Below are 25,097 nucleotides of genomic sequence, written 5' to 3'. Positions count from 1 at the left end.
AATAAATTTTAGTTGTTAAAATATCAAAAAAAAGATTTTTAAGTTATTCGATAGTTAAAAGTACCAGAGCTACCAAACATGATTGTTTTGAATTTCCTTTTGTATTTTTTGTATATTATAATTAGATTGTCTGTAGACTGTAATTGCATTCAATTCATTATATTTAACACAAAAAAATTAGCTATCTACGATATTAAAATTATTTCATTTTTTTATTTAATTACTGAATCTTCTGTTAGCAAGCGATACTTATAGGATAATTCTTCCTCGAATACTTCCAATAATGTGGCCGAAGCATAATAGTGATAAGTGTAACCAAAAGTTGAAACATTCATTGAAATTAATTTTTTTACATTTCTGCGAATATGAATGCCGACCGCACCATAGAGGTAGGATAGACGTATAGTAGAATAATTTTTGGATAAGATGAAGAACATTTCGATCTGATGCTTACCTAAATGTTATTTTAGTTCTTTTTAAGTTCTTAGTTGTTTTTAAATTATTTTTGAGAAAAAAGTGCTCAAAAATTATGCTATAGCTTACAAATAATGTTCATCATCTTAGTATCTTAACTTTACTAGAATTTTTCCTCCATTAAAACCGATTTTACTGGGATTCCCTTTTCAACGATGGCGACCGACTCACAGACTATAGAAAGATCTTGGTAATTTATGCTGTTCGATCAATAGGCTATTTGACTGAATTAAAATATCATATTCAAAATTTTATATATAAATAGCGCAACAAAACGTTACTTAGACAACAACAACCTGTAAATTTCTCACTGTTGGAGAAAGGCCTCCTCTCCCTATGAGGAGAAGGGTTGTAACATATTCCACGACGCTGTTCCAAAGCGGGTAGGTGGAATAGACATATGGCAGAATTTCTATGAAATTAGACACATGCTGAATTATAAACACAAATTAAGCACATGAATATTCAGTGGTGCATACCTGGGCTTGAACCCGTGATCATCGGCTAAGATGCATTTCGAATCACTGGAATGTGAACCATTTCGCCTCACGCCTCACTTAGACAAAATATGGCGCAGCAATGGGGTCGGTGACGTTACTTACCTGCATTTTAATCTGTAGTAACTATACTAGGCAAACAAGGTTAACAAGCAAGTGACTTCATCATAAGCCCGAAGTTATTTTGTTAATCTAAAATTTGTTACATCGGTTGTGTAACGGTTATTGGGATGAAATATCGGTGTTGACATCCGATTTCACATATCACCTTGTCTTTGTTTAACTTAACATTATACGATACGTAAGAAAGAGATGAAACGGATGTGGTATCCAAATTGGTTTAATATTCGCTTCATCTCTTTCTTAAAAATCGGTTACTGTAAAGTTAAAGAGAGAGACAATTTTTCAAGAGTTTGAAATTTGAATTCTTTGACGTACTAGAATGATTTTCGAATTTTTTAGATGCGGTGAAAACGGTTACTCATCAGTATAAAATCGATGACATCTGATGTTCCAATGACATCCGATTTTAGATTAGTTTCGATACATGGGACTGGGACACATACAGTAAATGAGTGCAGTATAGGAAATTTCATAATTAACTTAATCACTACTCGAAATGTCCAAAACTGATCATTTTTTTGAATTCATTGTAACATTAGATTAACTGAAATATATAAAAAAAATTATATTAAAAGTACTAGACAAAAATTTACTTCTTGTTTCATATATTCTTCTTCTTTTTGTATTATATCGAGTGTATGGCACCGAATTAATTGGTTAAAGTTTTGCAGTTTTGTAAACAATTTTGATGATCGATTAAAAAAAGTTTAACAAAATTTTTGAATATTGAAAAATATATTAAATGCAAAATAAAAATAACAAAAAATAAAATAATATTTTTTCTATATAATTATATACACTCGATTAATAAAATAAGTTAAACATTTGTAACAGAATGAATATCACTTCATAACTTTCTAAATGGAATGTATGTTGATATGTTGTATTGATCGATCTTAGTCTCTGTAATCCTAAAATTGGTAATCAAGCGAACTGTCATACTGCAACCGCACGCAAAAGGTGAAATTTCTAAGATCTGCTTCAAACGAACGATAAAGTTGCTTAAATTTCTATAATTGTCGTTTTGATTCTGCTCTTTCACCAAAAATTATTAGAGGTAATCATTTTTAATCTTAAGAAACATGTTAAAACTTAACGTTTTATTTTATGTTAAAAAAGTAGGTTTTATTTTTACTTTCATTAAACTTAATACATATTAACCATCCCAAAAAAAAATTGTGTAGGTACTTCGGGAGAAAAACAATTCTCATACAAACAGATATGTAAGTCGTCTTCGAAAAAACATTTGCCATATCCTATGTAGCAGACTGCTGACGACTACATGTTTCGCATCTTTATTATAAGGTATACATTTTCTGGTTTAATTCTAGTATTTGGTTGCATTTTTTATGATTCATTGGTTCTTATTCAATAATTTATAATAACCATGTTTCCACAACAATTCCAATAAAAAGTAAAATTTGTATAATTTAAGGTGGTGTACTCAAGTAAATAAATACCTAAACATTATTTATAGTGGCCTATTTAGCTATATTAATCCAAAATCTTTCAGTGAATAAACTAAAATGGCAGATAAAGAACAAGTTATCCAGGCTTTGAGAGCTACACTTATATCAGTGAAAGGGGCTTTAACTGTTAAACAATGCAACCGTAAGTATTACATAAAGAGTTCATTTCATAGTATTTACCTTGAGATATTTAGACATATATGAAAGTGTTTATATTTTTTTTCATTAATATTTCAAAACATTTATATTAATAGATTTCTTTAGTTGTTCTGATATATTTTATAATATTGCATCGAAACACAAGTACATTAATATAACTTTCTTAGATTGAAATGAAGTTTTGTTTATAAATTGAGTATCAGATATCTGTATCATCTCTCATCTATTAACATGAAAAATTCTAAAACAAAAGAAGGAAGTTTTCAAAAATGTATATAGCAATAAATTATATCCAATTTCATTGAAATTAAATCTTTTAGTTCTGGTTAAAGTTTTTTATCACAAATCTATTCAAAAGAAGCATTCAGTATAATATTCTTTTCTTGTGTAAATAGTACATGAAATTTTGATTGTATTAATTTATGTGCTTTCACCTTTAAAATGAGATTTTATATACATATTTGATAAAAGCCATGTTTGTAGGTGATTACCGTGAACTACAAGGAGAATGGATTCCATATAAAAAATTAGGTTATCCAACATTAGAAAAACTATTTCAAGATGTTCCTGGATTTAAAATTACACAAATAAATGGAGATTGGGTTGTTGATGCTATTGCAAGCCAGGAAACACAACACATAGCTTCAATGGTGTCACGACAGAAGTCAAATAAAAAAAACAATTTGAAATTAAACTATCAAGTGAGTCTAGTTTTTAATAATTTTTATTTATTTCCTTGGCATTGATTCATTCAACAAAAATTCTGTATTAAGAATATAGTAAAACCACTCACATCTACAAATAATTTCATGATGCATGTGTACTCTGTAAATAATATATCTCTAAGATTAAATAAAAGTAATAAATCCTCATATAATTGGGTTAGCATGCAGTACAGTAATCATGTTTAAAACATTAAAATAATAATATAGTGAACTGATTTCAAACATAAAGAAATAGAAACAGTCAAGTTTAAATATTTGATGATGAAATATATATTTTACTACATAATAATATATCTTCTGTTATAGTCAATTGATTAAATTTAAAAGTAAAGTAAGGTAAATCATAAATAAAAGATTATGGTGGACTAGCTGTCTGTCCTAGATTTCCAAGTCTATTATAAAGCAATTGGTATCAGGGCTATTATCCAAGTCAAAGTGGTATTATTTATTTTTTTCAGTATATCTGTCATCACATGATGTTTCAAATGCATACAATTATAATTTCTTGACATTTTGTTAAGGTTCACTAAACAGTGATTAAACACTTTAAATGCATATTATATCATACTCCAATTTTTGTTTCAAGCTTCATTTATATCTGACATTGTCTAAAAAAAAATCTTTAAACTATCTCATTTATTTAAAGTAAATGATATTATATTTATGTATATATATATTTTTAATATTCACTAACTTGGGAAAGACTAGATTTGTGGCACATTCATATTTATGATATTTATTAGTCATGCATTGTTTTTGTACTATTTTGTTATAAATCTTTATTTCTAACTTTGTTAACATGAGTAGTTGATTCTATATATCCTAGATAAGGTTTCATATTAGTCAAGTAAAAATACATGAGTTTTATTTCTATCCCAGACGTATATAGTCACAGTTGTAGAAATATTAAATAACAATTTCATAGAATATTGTCATCATTGTATATTATTTAATTATAATGTTTGAAATGAAACTTGTGTTGGCTTATTCTTACAGGTATGAAAAACTTTCATTAATGATTTATAAATAATATGCCTACAAAATTCTCTTAATTTTGAAAGTGATTAACAAATATCACATATGGTTATAACTTTCAAAAAAATTGCAAAATAACTAAATCTTCTGGTCTATTACAATAGTACTAGTAATCTTATACAAAAGAAAGCAATGTTTGAATATCGTAACTACTTTTGTAGTACTGGTTACATGGGCCATTTTTACAGCAGTATTGAATAATAATGTTTGTTTTTTAAGAATCGGATACCAAAAAAACAAGGATCTTGGAGGAAGCCAACTTCATCATCTTATTATTCGTCCAACTACAGTAATCAATATTCAAATCAGTTATATCGGGCAAAGTCTAATACACCATTTATTAACAACAATTACAACAACAACAAGGTAAGTTTTGTAATTTTTATTATTCTAATTATTATAAAGTTATCTTATTGTAACATCTATTTTAAATTTAATGTTCTTTCTCATTTTAGAGTAATAAGTATAATAAAACTTATGATACTAAAACTTCATCTCAAAATGTGAAAAATTACAAAGCATCAACTGAAAATCAAGACAAAATTGTTATAAATACATCAAAACGTTTAAACCCAACTTCGCAAATTACAAGGGACTCCGAAGAAGTTTGTATCACATAATATTTGATTGTTAATTATAATATTTATACTATTAATATGAATATTAAAATTTGCTTCTGCAGCAAAAACATTCCATTAAAAATGAAAAAGAGACTGAAGGAAGAGGTGTTGGCAAAATTTCGGCATCACAAAGGTTGTCTAATTTACGCGATAGACTGAATACAGTTGACTTGATACCCCTGCAACTTCCAGCTCACAATGATTATACGGTATGCTTTTTTATATACTTATTATTGACAGACAGAAATACGAATTGGCCCTATATTCAAGAGATGACATTCTAACAATTCATTACTTTGCAGGAAATTAGTGATCTTGTGACTCATGTAGCACCTGCTCATACATTGGAGCCTCCGCCAGATTCGACATCTTCTATTGAAAAACTCGAATGGACTTGTCGCAAGTTAGGGCTGCCTCAGCCCACTTACACGGTTCTCGACTTACGACCCAAGCGTGGCCCTGCCTGTTTCCACTGTTCAATCAAGGTTTTTATTTCGGTTTTTTTTTAATTTTTACACTCCTAATGCTAGCAACAGGCAGTGAATTCTGAATAAAAGTTATCAATGTATAATCATATTAGAAATCAAACAATGATTGAGAAAATGAATGGTTATATCTAACATATATACATATTTAAAAAATATAAGATTAGCTATAGACTATAGTATTTTTTAACAACAAAGGATAAATGCCAAATAAGCGGCCTTTGACATCTAATTGATGACATTGATATGTATTTTGAGAAAAGACTATGTCTATAGGTGGCTGTGACACCTACCATCCCCCGTCTACTAATCTTAGTAAATAGCCAATACCTTGTAGATGAATTTTGGTAACAAGAATACTATACTAATGATGATAATTAATTCCATGATGATGCAGTCATGATTGTACAGTAACTATTTTTAATTATTATTTATCTATAATTAAGGTCTTAATGTGAATACTTCTTAAGTAAATAAATGTTATTTTTTTTTTAAATAATATTTCCTAATTGTACCATTAGGGATTGAAGTAATTTCACAATTACTAAATCAATACTATACTGAAAATACGTTAAATGTAACGTAACTCATGTAAAAATTTGTAGGCAATACTAGGGCACTAGGCATTAAATGAAAATGTAAGAAATAAATATTTATATAAAAGTATATCAACTTGATCGGACCGAGTCCAAAAAGTTGACTTTAAACGTTCGTCTGATGTGTGTCAGGTGGGCCAGTCGTACACTGTGTCGTCGTACCCGGAATCATCGTCACCTTCGGAGGAGCTGGCCAAGGAGCTGGCGGCCGTCAAGCTGCTGGCCGTCATCGAGAGCTCGGAGATGGCGGGGCTGCCCACGTCGAGCCCGGCCGGCGCGCTGCAGGCGCTGGCCGCGCTCGTGGCCGACAGCGAGGCCGGCATCTGGGCCACGCACGTGCCGCATCTCTACAGGTATAGTAAAGTAAAGTAAAGTAACAGCCTGTAAATTCCCACTGCTGGGCTAAAGGCCTCCTCTCCCTTTAAGGAGAAGGTTTGGAACATATTCCACCACGCTGTTCCAATGCGGGTTGGTGGAATACACATGTGGCAGAATTTGTATGAAATTTGTCACATGCAGGTTTCCTCACGATGTTTTCCTTCACCGCTGAGCACGAGATGAATTATAAAGACAAATTAAGCACATGAATCAGCGGTGCTTGCCTGGGTTTGAACCCGCAATCATCGGTTAAGATGCACGCGTTCTAACCACTGGGCCATCTCTGCTCTTTCTACAGGTACGACACAAATTAGATGTAGCATCGGAAAATGCAATGGAATGGTAATAAAACCGATTACTGTCGGTTTACACAACGAATAGAAATAGCTCTCTATCGCGCCATTCGACGCTATTCGTCGCTATAGATTCACGCGTCAGAAAAAGCAAGTGCATGTAAATCGACGCGTCAAATTGACAAATATATTAGGTCATGGGATATTACAAGTTATTATGTTTGTGCAAAGATCATATTCGCGTGAGAAATAAATATTGATAATTTGTGATAGCGTACTTAATTCGGATGTGATCGGTTTTACGAATTTTGCCGATGCGACATCTAAGTTGTGTCGTACTATACCCCTCCTAGCATTGGGTATGACAGACTTTAACTGTCTGTAATCTCATCTGCGTAGGTAGCACCCACGCATCAAATATTCTACCGCTAAAATACATAATACATAGTATTGTTGTATTCCGGTTTGAAGGGTGAGTGATTATGGTGGATCACCATCGTCATCAGACGATGGCTTGGTGGTAATTCTCACACGTATAAGGGACATAATGGGGAAGATCTCCAACTAAGGAATTGTTAATATTTTTTCCAACGCCAATGAATATGGGCGGTGATGGATGCACATCTGATTCATGCTAGGCTCATTTGCCTGCCTGCCTAATTGTGTAATTAAAAATGTATTTCAGGGAGAAATATAACGAAAATTTACCGAACAACTGGCTGGAGTTGGTGGAAAACTGCCCCCTTATCCTAAAGGATAGACTGGTCAGTGGATTGGTACTTTTACCGAACAATGAGGTATGTTAAATAATTTTTAATTAAAAATATGTTACATTTGAATTTTTTTGTTACATTGCTGGAGTTGATTGCACCTTAATATGCTTTTAGGACGTAAAATCGCTATTAATCGAGTCTATATCTTTAGAAGAAACGATCGACAGTGATTTACCACCATTGCAATTTCCAGAGGATGACTATTGGAATGTATTCATTACCGTAGCGAATTCAACTCTCGAAGTTTGGCTCAGGATTATTGGCCTTCAATATAGTGTAAGTAGTCGCTTTACAAAGATCCATATATGTCACATAATGTTGTATTTCAACATTGACTATTTATTAAAGACACGATTAAATGTTATACCACTTTACAGGATGCTTTCGAAGTTCTTCTAGCCGATATGGTCGAATATTATGATCATGGTGGCACCACAGTGGATAAATCTATGATTATAAAAAATGCCTGGTAATAATTTATGAAACGATTTTTTTTTTATGGTTATATATAATTTTTTTATATAAACGATCTTTGATTTTTGAAATTTGTATTATAGGTATGCAGTAAAACTGGACGACGGTGGATGGCAACGAGCGAAAATAATTGAAATCGAAGACGACAAAGCGACCGTTTTTCTTGGAGACCATGGAGACGACGATACCGTTCATTTTAGCAACATAAAAATTCTCGAACCACAATTCCGCAAACTGCCTGCGCAGGTTGTTTTTACTTAATGTATATCTTACGTAATTAAATTCTAATTGGCTAGAGTTTTCGCATCCGTCTTATATATTTATTTTTTAATGAGTTTTTAATCTGTGCAAACGTTTACGCCTTTTTATAATAAGAGTACGCGTCTCAGGCGGTCCTGTGTCGGCTGGAGGGCGCGGAGGAGTTGGCGGCGAGCGAGACGGGCGCGGCGCTGGTGCGGCGCCGCTTGCTCGGGGAGGTCATGGTGGCCATGCCCGGCCCGCGCACCGACCCCACCGACCCCTCCGTGGCCGTCGTGCTCTACGACACGTCCACGCCGCGAGACCTCAATCTCAACAAGGAGATCGTGCACGACTTCTGCATCGCAGGCGCCTTCTCGCTCACGCAGGCATGGCACACTTAGTGATACTACGATACTACGAACGCCATCGGCCTCTCGTCCGTCGGAATCAAAAAAATCAAAAATCAAAATCAAAGTATACTTTATTCAAGTGGGCTTTTACAAGCACTTTTGAATCGTCATTTAACAATTAAGTGAAGCTACCACCGGTTCGGAAAGTAGATTCTACCGAGAAGAACCGGCAAGAAACTCAGTAGTTACTCTTTTTCAACATTTAAAAAAATACAGTCATGTTAGTTAATTTTTAAGTTAATACAATTATTAAATTAATAATCCTGCCTGGAAGTCAACAGGTATTAATTCCACGCTTTTTTATCATCTACAAAATCTCGTATCGAATAATACGCCTTTTTCACCAATGTATTATTTATGAACGATTTGAATTTACGAGACGGCAAAGTTAAAAATGTCTGTGGAATTTTTCGGGTATTCAGTTTGCGATCGCTGTGTGCAGAAGCTGTGCGCGGTGGAGGTGGGCTGCGTGACGGAGGAGGGCCGCGTGTGGGTGTCGCGCGCGGGCGGCGCCGACACGGTGCGCGCGGCGCTGGCGCTGCTCACGGCCGGCCCCTACCGCCGCCCGCTGCCCGCCGCGCCGCACGCGCCGCCCACGCAGCCCAACGCGCTCTACATCGTGCGCACGCTCGCCGGCGACTGGTCAGGCCGCTCTCCTTAGCCTTCCTATTCTACTGCCGCGGTCGCGACCGACGACCCAAATTATAGGGGTTCATTCAAGAGTTTTACTAAGGTAGCCGTCCATGTCGCAGGGTCCGGTGTATTATCATCAGCGGCCTAGACGGCGAGGGCACGGTGCGCACGCAGCTCGTAGACAGCGGGCTCATTTTGCGTGCGCCGCTCTCCTCCCTCGTGCCGTTGAGCGCCTTTTCGCCCGCACTCGACGCCTACCCCTACCAGGTGCCCGCAGATCACGAAAAGGTCTTCGAGGAGTGCCGATGGGGCTCTTCTAATCCTGGTTGTCTCATTCCGCAGGCGGTGCAGGTGCGCCTGGGCGCGGCGGAGCGTGTGGCGAGCAGCATGGTGCAGCGCCTGCGCGAGTTGCTGCTAGGTGCGCCCGTGCTGTGCCGCGCGTTACCCGCGTCTACGCCCACCACTCCGACTGCAGGCGGCCCGGCGGGCGCGCCAGCGCAGCACGTCGAGTTGTTTGCTCGCTCGGGTCCCGAAAACTTCCTCGTTCCCGTCAACATTTCGATACTCATGGAGTACGAGTATCTGCAACTGTTGAGTTTTATTTTTCTTTTTTTTTTTAGAAAGGCAGATAAGCATATTGGCTATGATCATCGTAAGATATATACATCGACACTAAAGTGTTTATCCAATCTACCACCGACACCTCCCGTCATGAGAATTAAGATTAAGCTATTACAGGTTTATACCTGTAATCCTCCTTTTCATATTTCAATCCAGGTTAACAATTGAGTGGACTACCATAAAAAAGTATTATTGTAACCAATGCCGATCTGTCTCTCTTTCTCAGTTTTTTTTTTATTATAATTATTTTGGTTTCAATTTTTTAATCAAAAAACAAATTTATTTATTTAGTTCCAATCACTTATAATATCGAATTAAGGTCTAGTGCTTTATAAATATCTTTGACATAATGCTCTTCCAATATTTATAATTGAATGTGTCTATATTTAATTTAATTATAATGATAATGAACTGAATGATATTTTAAAGTTTATTATATTATTTAAATCTTTACGTAATTTCGAAACCCGAAAAGTACAAATAAAATATAAACAAATGAGAGAAAATAGTAAAATAAAATATAAAGTAAATAGTAGAATGCATTTAATTTTGTTAGAAGTAATTCGAAATTTCGAAACCCGAAAATTACAAATAAAATATAAACAAATTAGAGAAAATGGTCAAATAAAATATAAAGTAAATAGTAGAATGCATTTAATTTGGTTAGAAGTAATTGTAATGCAATAGCTTTGGTGTTATCAGAGCGTGTCACCGTTCCGCGACTTTCACTAGCCGACACGCAAGCCGTCTCGCATTATTAGTGAATAAATAGTTAGTGACCGAAAAACCTTACAACAATAAACAGGTTCGGTTGCCTTATGAATATTGATATTCACATACCACAAATTATTTGTTTCATAATGCTAAATTAGTCCTTATGATGTACTTTTAATTATGTTAAAATACTTAATGTGTTATACAACAAAATAGAAAAAGTGAAAATAAGTAATTATAATTATTTTGAATTAGTTTCACAAATAACTTAGTGTTTATTCGTGAATTTTATTCTATTGTATATATTAGTAATGCTTTCATAATTTTTTAAATAGTATTTTAAAACTCCAGTATGACGAATTAGATTTCCTCTACCACAGCTGTAATGTAAATATTAGTGAGGAGTATGTTACAGCTGATTATTGGTGTCTCATTATTGTTATAAGTTTTTTTCATCTCGAGGTCACTTTTTCGACAGACATTAGTCTTATTTTCGTCATCCCTTGTATCGTTATATATTTTTGAGTCTCATTAACAGAGACATTTCATATGCCAAACGTTTAATTACGTTTTAAATAGCTTTTTCCAACGAATACTTATAAATAATACGTTTCATTGTAACACAAACATTTAAACATTTAAAATTATTTAAGAATTGAATGCTATTAGGGAATTGCGTTTGTATAACTCGTAAAAATGTAAACAGTATGTGTGAAAAGTTAGCTGTCTAATCGACAAATACAACGCGTATGAACTTGTTACAAATATAAACTAATCTAATGGACATGTTTTGAAAAAAAAAATGTGATGGAAGAGCGGGAATGCTAGACGATACTTTGAAAGTAAGGGAAATTTAGTTGTGTATAAATGTACTTTAAGAGGGGTTGAGGGGTAAAACTACTCAGTTTACAAAATGAAATCAACACCTCCTAAACATCATTATTCAAATACACAGCGCAAACCCGAAGGAGGAGGAGAAGGAGTCGTCGAAGCACCTCGAGGAGCTCCACAAGAAGAAGGAGCGCATCTTCGGCGCGGCGGCGGCCGGCGACGCCCGCGACGCCCGCGAGCCGCGCGACGCGCGCGCGCCCCTCCCGCCGCCCGCGCTGCCCGCGCCCGGCAAGTGCTTCGACGTGTTCGTCTCCATGGCCGCCAACCCCTGGAACTTTGTCGTGAGTGCGCCGCCCCTCCCCACACCCTCGCCCGATACCCCCGACCAAGCTGTTCATGGCTGACTTGCTCTTATTTTAAAAGGTTCAGCCGAACAGCACCAGACCTACGCTGCTGACGATGATGGCGTCGTTGCAAGTGGAGTGCCCGAAAATACCCGAATCCGAGGCACCGGCCAAACCGGCGAGCGGTCAACTTTATACGGCATATTACGATAAGGATGAATCTTGGTACAGGTAATATATCGAGCGGCATTGTAATGACTTTAAGCTAAAATTACAGATCTATAGTGTACTTTTGCGATCATGTCAAGTAGAGTAGTAAATATTGCCTATGGATCGGCACTTGTACTCTCTGTTTTTTTTTCGAATTATCACTTCGATCTTTCGTAAATTACTTCGTAAATAATTCACAAAAGACCTAGCCTACCTGACCTAATTTCATCCATCGTACTGGTCAAAAGTTGCCAATATTCACTCAATGGATGGTGCGCGATGTTTCGCAGGGTCGTGGTGGCGAATGCGGTGTCCACGGAGATGGTGTCGGTGTACTTCTGCGACTTCGGCGACCTGACGCTGTTCAGCACCAAGGCGCTGCGGCCCGTGCCGGCCGCCGTGCCGCTCGCGCGCTCGCTGCCGCCGCAAGCCATCAAGGCGCGTCTCTACGGTGCGTCCTGCGTTGTGTTATACCACCTGCCGTGTATTATTTAAAATATTTTGCACAGTCAGAAAACGAATGACAGAAAGATTGGTTTTAATCTTATCGCGTCAAGTTTTTTAATTTAGTGCTTTTATCACGTATATACATGCCCTATTTGAAAGGAACAGCTGCTAAGCAGTAATGCTGAGGTATCAGATTAAAAACTTCTTATTTTATCATCAAATGGATTGGAACGAAAATATGTATTACTGCTTTTATATCATAGCCATAAAGAAGGGTAAGGTTTTTTTTACATAGTTAACGGGTATTCCATACCACGAGACAGTATAATGTTAACGTTTAGACTCCCCCTGATGTTACCAGTGATATCACATTTTGGTTTTTAGTGCACGTACATGTGTCTCGTGACGGAACTGGTATTGTGGGCATGTAAAAAGGCACTTCTTTCGCGGTAGGAATAGGCTAAATAAGCGGAGTTTACTGCGTGGTCGTAAATGCGTTTTCTGTCTAAGCAATTTATCAAATTACCTAGTGTATATGTTCCAAATATAGTGAGGCGAGTGCATTTAAAAACACAGATACCTCTCGTCTCTTCTATGGGTCTCGAAGTTTTTAATAATTTTAAAGATTATGCTTTATACACTACCATTCTGAACCATATTTTCTCCAGCATTCTGCAAGGATTCTCTCGATCCATTTAACTGTTTTGAATTTAACAATATGGTATGGTTATTATAAATTTATAAAAAAATTGCAGTCACTCAAAAATACACATACTTTTTCAATTTTCTGCATACATATGTATAACCAGCCTAAACCGTGCGCTTCAATATGGAGATAATACCACTATTGTGAAGGCCTACAAGCATAATAGTGCTATTATGGTTACTGCAAAGTAACTGTTGCTATGAAATATTTGTTATCTCTTGTCATGCTTTAAAAGGCATCTTCTAGACAACTCGTAATTATCATAAAGTGTAAGAGTATGGCCTCAAAAATAATTAAGTTATAGTCTACTTATTATTTTGGGACACAGGTATAATAAGAACTGTTTCGTAATAATAATTCTTAAAAAACGAATACAGGTATTGAAAACAAAACTTTGTTTAGTGTTATTTCATATTTCTTTGTTTCCCAAAATTTAAATAAATGGCTGAATTTAAGTTATTCAATTTTAAAAATTGTTCACAGATGTAAAACCTCTTCATCAAGACTGGACTGTTGATGATTGTATTAGATTTCAAGACTTATGTGTGGAGCAACAATTCGTTGGTGTTTGTAAGGAAGTTAGCAAAGATCCGATAAACCCTACTGAACCTTTACTCATCCTTGACCTGATAGATACCTCCACAGACGAAGATATTTATATAAACAAACAATTAGTCACTGAAGATAGAGCGCGACTAGCTTCAGCTTCTTAAATACCTTCGTTTTAATCCAACATATTTATAAAAATATCAAAAACCCACAGTTAAAATGTATTAAAAAATATTTTTTCTGACCCATTATATATATACGTGATATATTCTCCTAGTAAAGAATCACTTGTTGTTTATAATTACTTCGGTAATGATTGTTTTTTTCGTTGATCTAATTTGAGTTTTATTTTCCGTCAATTCCTTGTAACACTCAAATGTTTTAGTAATATATCATTTATACACTGTAAATTTCTAAAATATCAACAACTAAATAATATAATCCGTTTTCTGTGCAGTTAAAAGAAAAATTGTCTTATCACTATGTTTATTCGTGTAGTGAATATTGACAATTTACTCAATTTCATATGAATGCATTTATTATGACTGAAGAAAGTTACTCATTTTCATTTTTTTCCCTACAAAAGTATGACTGTACAGATCTGATCTCATTTGTATTTTGATTCTTTAAAAAAAATTATACACTTAATTTAAGATTCAGTTCATGAACTTCCATTTATTTGATTTTGTCTAATCTTATTAAATATAAAGGAAGAAATTTATCAAACTTTTTGCTTCTTAAAATAGTCATTAGCGAGATAAATCTCATATTCGTTACTATTTAATGATACCTTGTTATGTGATATTTAAGTCTCTGTTTATAGATTTTGTTTTTATCTTAATCCTTGTTAATTTAAAAAATATATAAAAGAAAAAAACAAAAAAAAAACACATAAAAAAGACATATATTAAGACTTATTTAATTTACCCTATGTAAACATTACATGTTATTCCATTTAATCTGAAATAATAGAGATAAAAACTATTTGTGCTTGCTTATATTACAATAGCGACATTATATGTACCAGCATTGGTTGACTTTAAAGTCTTTAAACCTGTAATAACATTTTGTGCACGATGAAAATAAAAGTACTGTGTAAAATGTGAGTTTTATTTTAAATTGGTAATTATCATGTAAATTATTATTGCTACCTAAAGGTACTTACCATTTCTACAGCCTATATAAAAGAATGAATAAAGATTATTCTGGTTTCAATTTCAGTATGATTTGTAAAAAACATATATTACGAAAAGTTAAAATAAATTAACTGGAAAAGAAGGGAATAAAATAGAGAATCTTAGCAATTATAATACCTATTCATTGGTAACATTTGAAAGGCTTGCTTGCATTAATAAAATATATGGATATTTTGTCTTGTAATTGTGTATGTGATTAAAAGTACTAAAAATTCTTAAACCTATCATAAATATAGAAAACATGGTTTTGTCACTATAGCCCTAAAAGCAGGCAGAAGTCTATGTGACAGCAGACACATGTTCAGATTTAGTTAAATTCACATTTGAAATTAAAATCCAATACTGTATACCTATATCATCATTCATTTTTTTTAAGTCTTAAATGAGCATTGCATTAAATAGACAAAAAAGCAGTTTGTTCATTACTATTAAATAGTACCAGGTGGTAAACCTTAAAAAAGAAACATGAATTACTTGTAAGTATTTTATTTATGAAGCTCATCAGTTGAAATGCCATATTTTTTCTTTAATGTATCTAATTCTTCTTGCTTCTTTTCAATATCCATTCCCTTAAATGCTTTGTTTGATCTATAATACAATACAACTAAATATCTGTTGCATACATTGAAACCAGATAAATTGTCACAAGCATTTTTAGCATCGAAAATGTCCTCATACACAACAAATGCTGTTCCTCTTGTTTCTGGTGTATTTCCACTACAAAAAAAAGATTGAATATTCAATACATAACAATACCAATTAGCTATAAGAAGTGATACTGTTTAAGTTTACAAAAGATTTAAAATAACATTCACTTGTATCATTTGAATTTTTTTTTTTATGGTATAGGTTGGCGGACGAGCATATGGGCCACCTGATGGTAAGTGGTCACCATCGCCCATAGACAATGACGCTATAAGAAATATAATTATTCCTTACATTGTCAATGTGCCACCAACCTTGGGAACTAAGATGTTATGTCCCTTGTGCCCGCGGTTACACTGGCTCACTCACCCTTCAGACCGGAACACAACAATACTGAGTACTGTTATTTAGCGGTAGGATAATGACAATATTTATTACTAGTTGTCACCCACAACTTCGTTTTAAGGATGTGTTAGGCAAAAAAGGTAGCCTATGTCCTTCTTTGTAGTTCTAGTTTGCTTCACACCAAATTTCTTTAAATTCAGTTCATTAGTTTGGTAGTGAAAGAGAGACAGACAGAGCTACTTTCACATTTATAATAATAGTATAGTATAGATTAAGGTAATAATTTATAACCTATACCTACTATAAGTTTCATATTTGAGGTGTTTGATATAGAAATTTCAGATATAATTAACTAAAAAGAATTGTTTGCTTTGTTAAAGGGCCTTTTTTATAACCTGTAAAAATTTACTAATTCAATACTAAAAAAGAAATCTACTTACACTCTTATTTGTCGTATAGCTCCGTATTTACCAAAAATATCATACATTTCCTCAGCTGAAATTTTATATGGTAGATTTCTTATGTATAAAATTCTGTTAACTTCTGGCGGAAGCCTCACCTAAACAAAGAAAAAGAATATGATTAACAAAAACATTTAAATACGTACTAAACATGCTTTTGTTATTAATAATAGCAAAACTATTTACATTTGCCCGTCTTTGCAGTGCTAATGCCATATTTTACGTTATTGTGTCTTTCCTTAAATTATCCAAATCTATGTTATGTTTATATTTTTGTCTTAACTTTTCATTAGTATTTGGCTTTTATGGTATATTTTAATTAAGATAATGTGATTTATTTTACTATATATTGATAGTATTAATTCTAAAAAATATTTCGACTCGGAGATCGTCAAATTACACCACAGATTATAACAAAAAGTACATAACATAACTAAACTTTTAAAAGCAATGAAACAGACTATATTTAAACTATACTTTATCGTTTTTAATCTGTGACACAGATAAGATATACTAGCTTTAACTTATTGGAGGGTAGATAGAGTTAAGGAGATATATCTGATATAACTTCAATCGCAATATAAACAATTATTATTACGAAATGTTTAAATTTATGTTGATTCGGTAGTTAAATTGACGTTATTTTGGAAATTTAAAGAATCTTAATTTCATTTTATGCAATCCGATTGATTTATTCATGTAATGAAATTGTAATTTATGGAATGCATATAGTTTTTGCTTCATTAGTAATTATATTGTATAGTACGACACAAATTAGATGTAGCATCGGAAAATGGAATGGAATGAAAATAAAACCGATTACTGCCGATTTACACAACCAATAGAAATAGCTCTCTATCGCGCCATTCGACGCTATTCATCGTTATAAATTCAAGCGTCACAGAAAGCAAATGTATGTAAATCCACGCGTCAAATTGACGAATATATTATTAGGTCATAAGGTCATATGACATTACAAGTTATTACGTTTGGGCAAAGATCATATTATACCTACTTATTATTTTGTGTCAATATTATGAACTTAATAAATTTAACAGCCTAACTGCCAAATTATTGTCTTAATAGTATTAAATTTAGTGTTACATGATTAGCTAATAACTTAAAAGGTAAAACTAATTATATTTTTGGTAAGTATGGCATTTATGGCATGTATGGCATTTTTGTTGCAGTTTCTATGGCAATTGCAGCATTTTATTCAAAAAGTAAATTATATTTTAATGTTAATATTTCGGGTATTCATAATTTGATAAAATCTATATGAAAAAATTCGGACATATCATTGGATAGTCATTTATGTTATTTCTATCTATTTTTAATCTTACGGTAATGAGGAAATGTTAAATATGATAAAATCTTCATAATATTTATCTAAGCATTATATTGCATTATTAAAAAATGTAAATGGTAATAACTGCGCTACTGAAAACTGTGGTATAGTTATTAATGCCAGCCAAAAAAGAGATATTGCTGTATTTCTTAACACATTTAAATTTTACAAATATAAATACATGATCACAAATAAAAAAAAAAAAATCATTTATTATACCAATTAATTTTGTTGTGGCTTTTTATAAGGATAAACAACATTTTGTAGTACTATTTTAAACACCGTAGAATACCCTATTTTCTTACTTATCAACAACATCTTATTTGAGTTATTCGGTATTGTTATACAGCGTACGCTTATCTTTGTTTTGTGGGTAAAATAAAGTGATGATTTCATTTTTCCAGGAGATGGATATATTTAGATAATTTTATGTAAATTAATTCACTACGTGAATGTAGTAACAGTATGTAGTAACTAATTCAAAATAATGTCAATAACCTCTTTGTTGTTACTTTGAGAGTGGTTTTAATATAATGGTTATATTGAAATGTATAGTAATAATAGTATCTAAGTTTATAGAAATTATTAAGAATACTCATAACGTAATAGATCTTTGTTTGCTTTTTATTTATGAAGCCAACATTCTTGTCAAAGACTGTCATATCTACGATTGACTTATATTTAAAGAATATAAACGTTGCTTTTACCTGAATAGGCTCTTAAACTGGTTTTATAAATCCATTTTATATTATTTCCAAGAGGTTAAGGAATCCAGTGAGTTTTTTTTATTCCAAGAATATGTTTACCGAAAAATATATTAAAAATTCCATATATAAATAGCGCACGAAAACGCTACTTGGACAATATGGCGCTGTAATGGGGTCGGTGACGCCATTTGCCTGTATTTTAATTTGTGGAACATAGATTAGGCAAACAGGGTTAACAAGCAAGTGACTTCATCATAAGCCCGGCCAATGAGGAGCGTTTTGTATCATGTGTCAAACGTTTAAAAAAAATAATTTTTATTTATGGATTTTTGAATAAAATAAGTATTATTTTCAACTTTCGTTAATAAATAACCATTGTTAAACTCATATGTATGTAGTATCAATATAATATAAATTGATTATCTATATAATTGACACTTTATTTTTCGCATTGTCAAATAGCCTATTTCTTATGGTACCTATATTATGAATTGGAGTGTCTGTTTGGAATATCCATATAACCGCCATTTAATGAATGCATATGTTTATATAAACGTTACATATATCAAAATAACTTTTCTCAAACTTGTCTGTCTGTCTGTTATTTTCGGCTAATCTCTGGTCAATGATGTTCTAACAAACATATATGTCATTAACGCTCAAAAAGTGAAGACTAGAAAACGTCCTAATTGGGACGTTTGCCTTTAGTCGTTTTCATCATAATTATGCCAGTAATAAGTTATAATACATCATAATTATGTAGTAATACGTTTTGCGTAATTAAAACATCTAGTTATCCCATTTACTTATTGTTTTTATCAAGCTATCCTTTTTACTTGTAACGAAATGTAAAATTAGCGGTCCCCGGCGCGGCACACTTTTTTCTGTTGTTTAGTATGGGTATAACATATCTGTTTATTTGAATATCATTGTCTCTGGTATAAAAATGTACAGCTCAGTTCATACGGAATGATTCCTGATAAGGAAAATTCATGAGTTTCTTTATATTAAATATCAATTATAACATGAATATAAATGGAAAACATAAGATATTTCAAATTAAATCAAAATACCCTTTTTTGTACACAAATAAATAATTTAAACACGAATAAGAAAGATGCACAAGAGACGACCTTATCGCTATAATAGCGATCTCTTCCAGGCAACCTTAAGGTAGAGGAGAGAAACAGATATAGAAATAGGTAGGGGTGTACAAAACAGATATTTCGCAACCTAATAAAGTTTATTTATGTGTTTAGTATATTTTATAGTGTTTTCATGTTTTACTTTTTTTCAATTGTAAATAATCATTAGCTTGCTACTTGAGAATCGATGTCCAAGGGCCGTCGAGTTCGCCATTTATGCAATATAACAACGCTGGCACCCAACAGCAATAAAAACATGACTGAAATGCCGCACAATGCTATAACGCCACCACGGAGCCGATTGCCATCTGAAAAGTAATTTTACTATTATTTTTTAGATTGAGCAAAATACTTGACGGTTAGAAATAGTTAAACATCACTATGCTTAACATAATTTAAACCATCCAATAAGGTATCAAGCATACATATACACATAAATACAAAAAAAGTCTTATGATAAAGACACAAGTAGTAACTAGATTAAGATTGATATAGCCCGGCGATGTAGGGAATAGTTAGTCCGGGTAGTCCATTGGTCATAATATTATAAAATATAAAAGATGAATATAAATATTTTGTTTATGTTTTGGTCAAAGATGTTATTGAAAAATATTTCGTATTTCAATGGAATGCTATTAATTAACAAATCGTTGATATTCAAATCACAATAAATTTAGACGATTCCGACGTGCTTATATCCTGACTAATTCGACTACTGACTGATAAAAATACTTACCGGATTATTTAGAGGCGGGGAATTACGTTTTGCAATGCTATATCCATTGAAAATCAATTAAGTCATAAAACGTAAGTCACAAACGCGATTGACTATTTGTTTCATAAATATTAATAATTAACAAAATTAAATGTATCTCAATAATAACTTATTTAATATTTGCTGCTTTTTGATTATCTAATAAAATCTACGCAATAAAAGATAATTTTATTACCGTTGCTAATAGTTATTTTTTCGGCTTGTTCATTTAAAGTAAGTTTATTTGATAAACGTGGTAAATACTGAAGCCAAAAAGATATCCTCCTTATGAGCTTGTATTGGTTGTAATCAGTAAAGTCGTCATTACATACTTCGTGTATATACGAGTCTCCCACCATATATCTTGGCCATTCCTTTTGAGTGCCTGGTGACCTTTAAATAAGAATAATTGATCTTTTAAGAAAAAAAAATATGTATATACCTATATGACTGGTACAATGCTTCTATTTTATTATGGAGTTAAGTATTTCCGTATGCACCTGGATATACGTTTACGTGTCAATAAGGCTTATAATAGCTATATTATTAGGTGTCGACGATGACTTTGCTCGTAATTTTTATTACACACAAAATGTTATCAAATTCAATTCAGTGGGTTGAACGTGAAAGAGCAACAGACAGACAAACAAATTTACTTTTGCATTTATAATATTAGTATATACTAGTGTTCGCCTAGTGGTTGAATTTAATCAAAATCATTATTAGAAATTTGTGGAAACTATCTGAATTTACATTTTTCGAGTATTTTTTTCTACTTTTACATCCAAAATTTCTAGAATAGAAAAGTGGCGTTTCGAATGTCAGAGAAGTTGTGATCGACATTTTGGCAGTTAAATGAAATCTCGATATACATAAGTAGTAAAGTGAAATAGTTTTGTTTTTATAAGTATAAATAAAAATATGTTAATAAAGACTGAGAAAACTGTATAACAAGCCAGTAGAGCTATAGCAAATAATATTTTATCTTCGCTTTTTTCGGTTGGATTAGGCAATAGATAGCTACATCACATGTATAAAAAATTATATTAAAGACAATAAAATATTACGTATGGAATTTAAGGACAGATAAACATACCCAAATGTAATGAAGTTTTTAATGTATTTCCGAAATTTGTTGAAGATTTCTTTTTCATTTTGTGATGACGGTCGACGCGCTATTTGGAGCATTAAAGCATCTCCTAAAACTGCAAATAGTTCAGCACCGTGTGTGGCGCCTGTAAATTGTAACGATCAATGAAAAATAAGCAATTGAAATAAGTGATTGAGTTATGTTATGTATTTTTAATTATCGGTGTAGGCAAGTTTCAAAAATGCAACACACATTACTGAATTTCAATATTTACCCAGTAGAAACTTACTTTAGAGACACTTTCAAGAATGCTCTTAAGTGTTGTCTTTGGACTATATATATAAAAAAAAAATAATGGAAACTTTTTAAAAGTTATCATTTGTTTTAAAAACAAATTTATTTATTTTAAAAGACTTATCAAATAAAAAGTATATCTTTTAATGTAACATCATTATTACCTGTAAAATTAAATCGTTGACCTTTTAAATCCGTCCCGAATGGTTGTGAGTAATGATAAACATATAAATGTGAAATGCGACGCGCGAGCCTCGCTGCCAGAAGAGCACATCCCGCTTCCCACTTAGCTGATGTTTCCATTCTGGCAATTGCTTCTATCATTTTTAACGTTTGTTTTTCATTTTCTTTTCGTATATTAGCACCCAAAAATTCCCATTGAATTATCTGTGGTAACTGCAAAGAATTTATTGTTTAATTATATTATATTAAAAATACTATTTAACGCATTTATAATACTTTAATATAGTTACAAGTATCGAAGTTTCTGGTCGGTCCAATGACATTAAACGCAATAGTTTTGGAATAACTGTTGATATACTTTGATTGTATAAATAATCTCCACCAAGTTTTATAATTTCATCGTAATTGTTATCTGTCAAAAGTAAAAAACGCTTTAAAACTTAAAATTTAGGTGTACGTAATTTATGCCATAAGTTATTGTTTAATATTAAAAACTATTTTACCATAATTTATTGTTTCCAGATCAGTAGTTCCTATAATTACATCAACAGGAATAGTTGGTGATTTTGCCGAGGCTAACGCTGCTGAAAGCGTTGTTGGTAAATATTGTTCCGATTCTGGTAAGAAATTATCGGCAATAGGTTGAATAATATCTGTCCAATTTTTCTGAAAATATTATTTCATAAAAAACGATACATTTAATTCTAATATTGTTATTTTTAAATATTTGTCTTATATCGATAGGTATCACATTTAATCTATTAATAAAATATAGATTAGAAAAATAATCGTTTGCCGAGACTATCGTATGAAAGCATCGCATGTTATATTAAGCGTAAGCATAGACTTATATCAATCAAATAAAAGGTATAAATTGGGACATTCGACTTTTTTCTATTTTTACGGCAAAAGTAGCAAATATGGCTAATTTTTTTTTTTAAAGTTTTGGATACCTATGATCTACGTATTCAACATCTTATAATAATATAGTCATTACAACTGAGTTTAAACACTAACAATATTCTCCAAATAAATTGACGAAACAATAAAATATTTCAAGGATTAATAGAGAAAACTACCTTCAAGTGGAAGCGGATTAGTCATTTATGTAAGAATGCCTACTAAACGATTCCCTTCATATACTACTGTTATAGAAGAAATAGGATTATAACAGCGTACAGTATAGATTTAATATATCAAGCGTTTGTAACCAATATTATTATTACCGAGTATTGAGACATTATATCATTTAAAGGTTGAATTTTTAAACATTGAAGAACTTCACTTTCTGTTTCACTCAAACAGCCTAAAGATTGTGCGACGCCTCTTGATAATTTTACGATGTCGGAATTATTATTATCGTCATCCCTTTCAATTGCTTTCCAAATATTTTGCGGCGACATAATGATGGCGCGATGAAATAAACCTAATAAAAGAAAAGGTTTATTTTACATGAGTTAAATAATAAAACATAAATACAAAGATATTATTGCACAATAAAATTTAACTAGATTTTAGGCAATGGTACTAAATTTACCTTTAGACCGAGGTGACACCATGTGAAGCAGAACACTGTCTGCTCCAGCGGAGTGGCCCGCTAGAGTGATGGAATTTGGATCTCCTCCAAATGTTGCTATGTTTTCTCGAACCCATATTAAAGCCATATATTGATCTAGTAGGGCAAGATTTCCGCGTGCTCCAATCGATTTTAGTGTGAAAAATGCTAAAATATGGAGCCTGTAAGCCACAGTTACGACCACGAAACCTTCCGCTGCTAACTCTTGACATGGTAAATTAACGCCATTTTTGAGCCAAGAATCACTATACAGAATAATGATTACTGGTTGCAAACTTACATCCACTCTCTACCTAAAAAAAGTTTTATTTCTTATTAACATAATATATTTTCTCAATAACACAGTAACATAGAGTAGATCTAACCCGCGGAGTCCATATGTTAAGATATAAACAGTCTTCACTGATATCACTTTCATTCCCCAAATGAGGACATCGCGGTGGTAAGCGATGAGCAAATAAAGTTCTTCTCCAACCTAAATGTCGTTCAGGGGGCTGTGATAAAATATTTTATATTACGTTTTACATTTGTGTATCGGTCCGCAATGAAGACAAAATAATTTCTTATAATCTCTTACTTACCGAAAATCTTAATCTCCCAATTGGTGCAGCTGCATATGGTATGCCAAAAAACACTTCAATAGGTTTTAGTGAATTTTCAGTAAAAACTTTGATCTAAATATAAATTAAACAATTAATCACTGCCAACAATTAAAAAAAATTAAAATAATCGTGTAAATAATATTTCTCACCCCAACAACACGACCTTGGGATAAATTTACAACTGGATCTTGACCAACGACAGTACACGAAAGTAGAGAAAGACACAATATATATACAAAATCCATAACGTTTGACTTATGATGGATAATATTTAAATTGAAACAATTTTACGATGATATGAGTACATGCCATAGTGACGCGTTAACGTCCAAAGCATGCAAAAGGTGAAACTGATGACTATCCATTGTATCTGGTTTGACATTACAATAAAAATAGACCAGACAATGATTATGCGTTAGTCCATGACGGAAGCAATATAAAGCGAACAACAGTGTTTTAAAACAACACACATCCCAATGCGCAATGCAATTAGATAACCATCATCGCTGTTGTGAACGGAAGTATGTAGGTAGACATATGTGTCGCAAACTAATTTTCCCGTCTTTGTTTAAAATCTGTTTTATATTAAATTTTATCATACTTTTCTTATATGACCGACTAAATGTATTTATAATGTTCTAATGAATGGGTCATATTGCATTATTAACGTAAGTTTTTAACCTTAGATATACTTTAATGTTCTACCTAAATATGGTAAGAGCTCAGATGGCCCAGCGGAAGAACTCGTGCATGTTAACCGATGACTTCGGGTTCAAATCCAGGCAAGCGCCACTATATATATATATATATATGCTTAATTTTGTTTATCGTGAGGTGAAATTTACAGGCTGTTACTTTACTTACTTTACTATAAATATTAATTAGTGTACGGGCAGCCGTTATAAACAGCAAAATGATCCCATAGAATAATACCTACTACATTTA

The 25,097-nt window shown here is 32.6% G+C and overlaps 3 protein-coding genes across 5 annotated transcripts; 1 reads left to right on the top strand and 2 right to left on the bottom strand.

Annotated features, from left to right (window-relative positions):
- The first annotated feature begins 1,966 nt into the window (after positions 1 to 1,966).
- LOC124532875 (tudor domain-containing protein 7B) lies at positions 1,967 to 14,929 on the top strand. Of its 2 annotated transcripts, XM_047108025.1 has the most exons (21): positions 1,968 to 2,151; positions 2,279 to 2,399; positions 2,608 to 2,705; positions 3,206 to 3,423; positions 4,702 to 4,848; positions 4,938 to 5,087; positions 5,165 to 5,311; positions 5,405 to 5,587; positions 6,316 to 6,536; positions 7,540 to 7,651; positions 7,742 to 7,903; positions 8,005 to 8,096; positions 8,185 to 8,347; positions 8,491 to 8,727; positions 9,194 to 9,393; positions 9,504 to 9,651; positions 9,727 to 9,974; positions 11,675 to 11,891; positions 11,974 to 12,125; positions 12,395 to 12,555; positions 13,741 to 14,929. In XM_047108025.1, exons 3-21 carry the CDS (start codon positions 2,621 to 2,623, stop codon positions 13,968 to 13,970), a joined length of 3,273 nt encoding a protein of 1,090 aa, XP_046963981.1. In that variant the 5' UTR covers positions 1,968 to 2,151; positions 2,279 to 2,399; positions 2,608 to 2,620; the 3' UTR covers positions 13,971 to 14,929. The 2 variants fall into 2 exon arrangements, with proteins under 2 accessions (XP_046964059.1, XP_046963981.1); XM_047108103.1 differs by lacking the exon at positions 2,279 to 2,399 and having other exon boundaries at positions 1,967 to 2,151.
- Positions 14,930 to 15,472: 543 nt separating this feature from the next.
- LOC124533023 (splicing factor 3B subunit 6) lies at positions 15,473 to 16,887 on the bottom strand. Its single transcript, XM_047108221.1, has 3 exons — positions 16,640 to 16,887; positions 16,433 to 16,551; positions 15,473 to 15,719 (listed from the first exon to the last, which is right to left on the bottom strand). Exons 1-3 carry the CDS (start codon positions 16,667 to 16,669, stop codon positions 15,488 to 15,490), a joined length of 381 nt encoding a protein of 126 aa, XP_046964177.1. The 5' UTR covers positions 16,670 to 16,887; the 3' UTR covers positions 15,473 to 15,487.
- A 1,934-nt stretch (positions 16,888 to 18,821) lies between these two features.
- On the bottom strand, positions 18,822 to 24,612 carry LOC124534259 (carboxylesterase 5A-like). Of its 2 annotated transcripts, XM_047110008.1 has the most exons (11): positions 24,302 to 24,612; positions 24,132 to 24,224; positions 23,916 to 24,044; positions 23,512 to 23,839; positions 23,201 to 23,400; positions 22,478 to 22,640; positions 22,265 to 22,386; positions 21,956 to 22,187; positions 21,504 to 21,642; positions 20,604 to 20,800; positions 18,823 to 19,961 (listed from the first exon to the last, which is right to left on the bottom strand). In XM_047110008.1, exons 1-11 carry the CDS (start codon positions 24,395 to 24,397, stop codon positions 19,819 to 19,821), a joined length of 1,842 nt encoding a protein of 613 aa, XP_046965964.1. In that variant the 5' UTR covers positions 24,398 to 24,612; the 3' UTR covers positions 18,823 to 19,818. The 2 variants fall into 2 exon arrangements, with proteins under 2 accessions (XP_046965972.1, XP_046965964.1); XM_047110016.1 differs by lacking the exon at positions 24,302 to 24,612 and having other exon boundaries at positions 18,822 to 19,961; positions 23,512 to 23,843; positions 24,132 to 24,229.
- Between the last annotated feature and the right edge of the window lie 485 nt (positions 24,613 to 25,097).

Source organism: Vanessa cardui, chromosome 1 (genome assembly GCF_905220365.1).
Source record: "Vanessa cardui chromosome 1, ilVanCard2.1, whole genome shotgun sequence".
Taxonomy (NCBI): Eukaryota; Metazoa; Arthropoda; class Insecta; order Lepidoptera; family Nymphalidae; genus Vanessa; species Vanessa cardui.
Note: the sequence above shows the minus strand (reverse complement) of the source record. Positions and strands in the feature narration are given on the sequence as shown.

What these genes read in the sequence shown, in the direction of transcription:
- LOC124533023 (XM_047108221.1), bottom strand. Translation starts at nt 16,669, where the DNA reads ATGGCATTAGCACTGCAAAGACGGGCAAAT. An exon ending in CACTGCAAAGACGGGCAAAT is followed by an intron (nt 16,552 to 16,639) that starts GTAAATAGTTTT and finishes TTCTTTGTTTAG; the next exon opens with GTGAGGCTTCCGCCAGAAGT. An exon ending in GCTATACGACAAATAAGAGT is followed by an intron (nt 15,720 to 16,432) that starts GTAAGTAGATTT and finishes TTTTTTTTGTAG; the next exon opens with TGGAAATACACCAGAAACAA.
- LOC124532875 (XM_047108103.1), top strand. Translation starts at nt 2,621, where the DNA reads ATGGCAGATAAAGAACAAGTTATCCAGGCTTTGAGAGCTACACTTATA. An exon ending in TCGACGCCTACCCCTACCAG is followed by an intron (nt 9,652 to 9,726) that starts GTGCCCGCAGAT and finishes CTCATTCCGCAG; the next exon opens with GCGGTGCAGGTGCGCCTGGG. An exon ending in GAGTACGAGTATCTGCAACT is followed by an intron (nt 9,975 to 11,674) that starts GTTGAGTTTTAT and finishes TCAAATACACAG; the next exon opens with CGCAAACCCGAAGGAGGAGG.
- LOC124534259 (XM_047110008.1), bottom strand. Translation starts at nt 24,397, where the DNA reads ATGGATTTTGTATATATATTGTGTCTTTCTCTACTTTCGTGTACTGTC. An exon ending in CCCAAGGTCGTGTTGTTGGG is followed by an intron (nt 24,225 to 24,301) that starts GTGAGAAATATT and finishes ATTTATATTTAG; the next exon opens with ATCAAAGTTTTTACTGAAAA. An exon ending in TTGGGAGATTAAGATTTTCG is followed by an intron (nt 24,045 to 24,131) that starts GTAAGTAAGAGA and finishes ATTTTATCACAG; the next exon opens with CCCCCTGAACGACATTTAGG.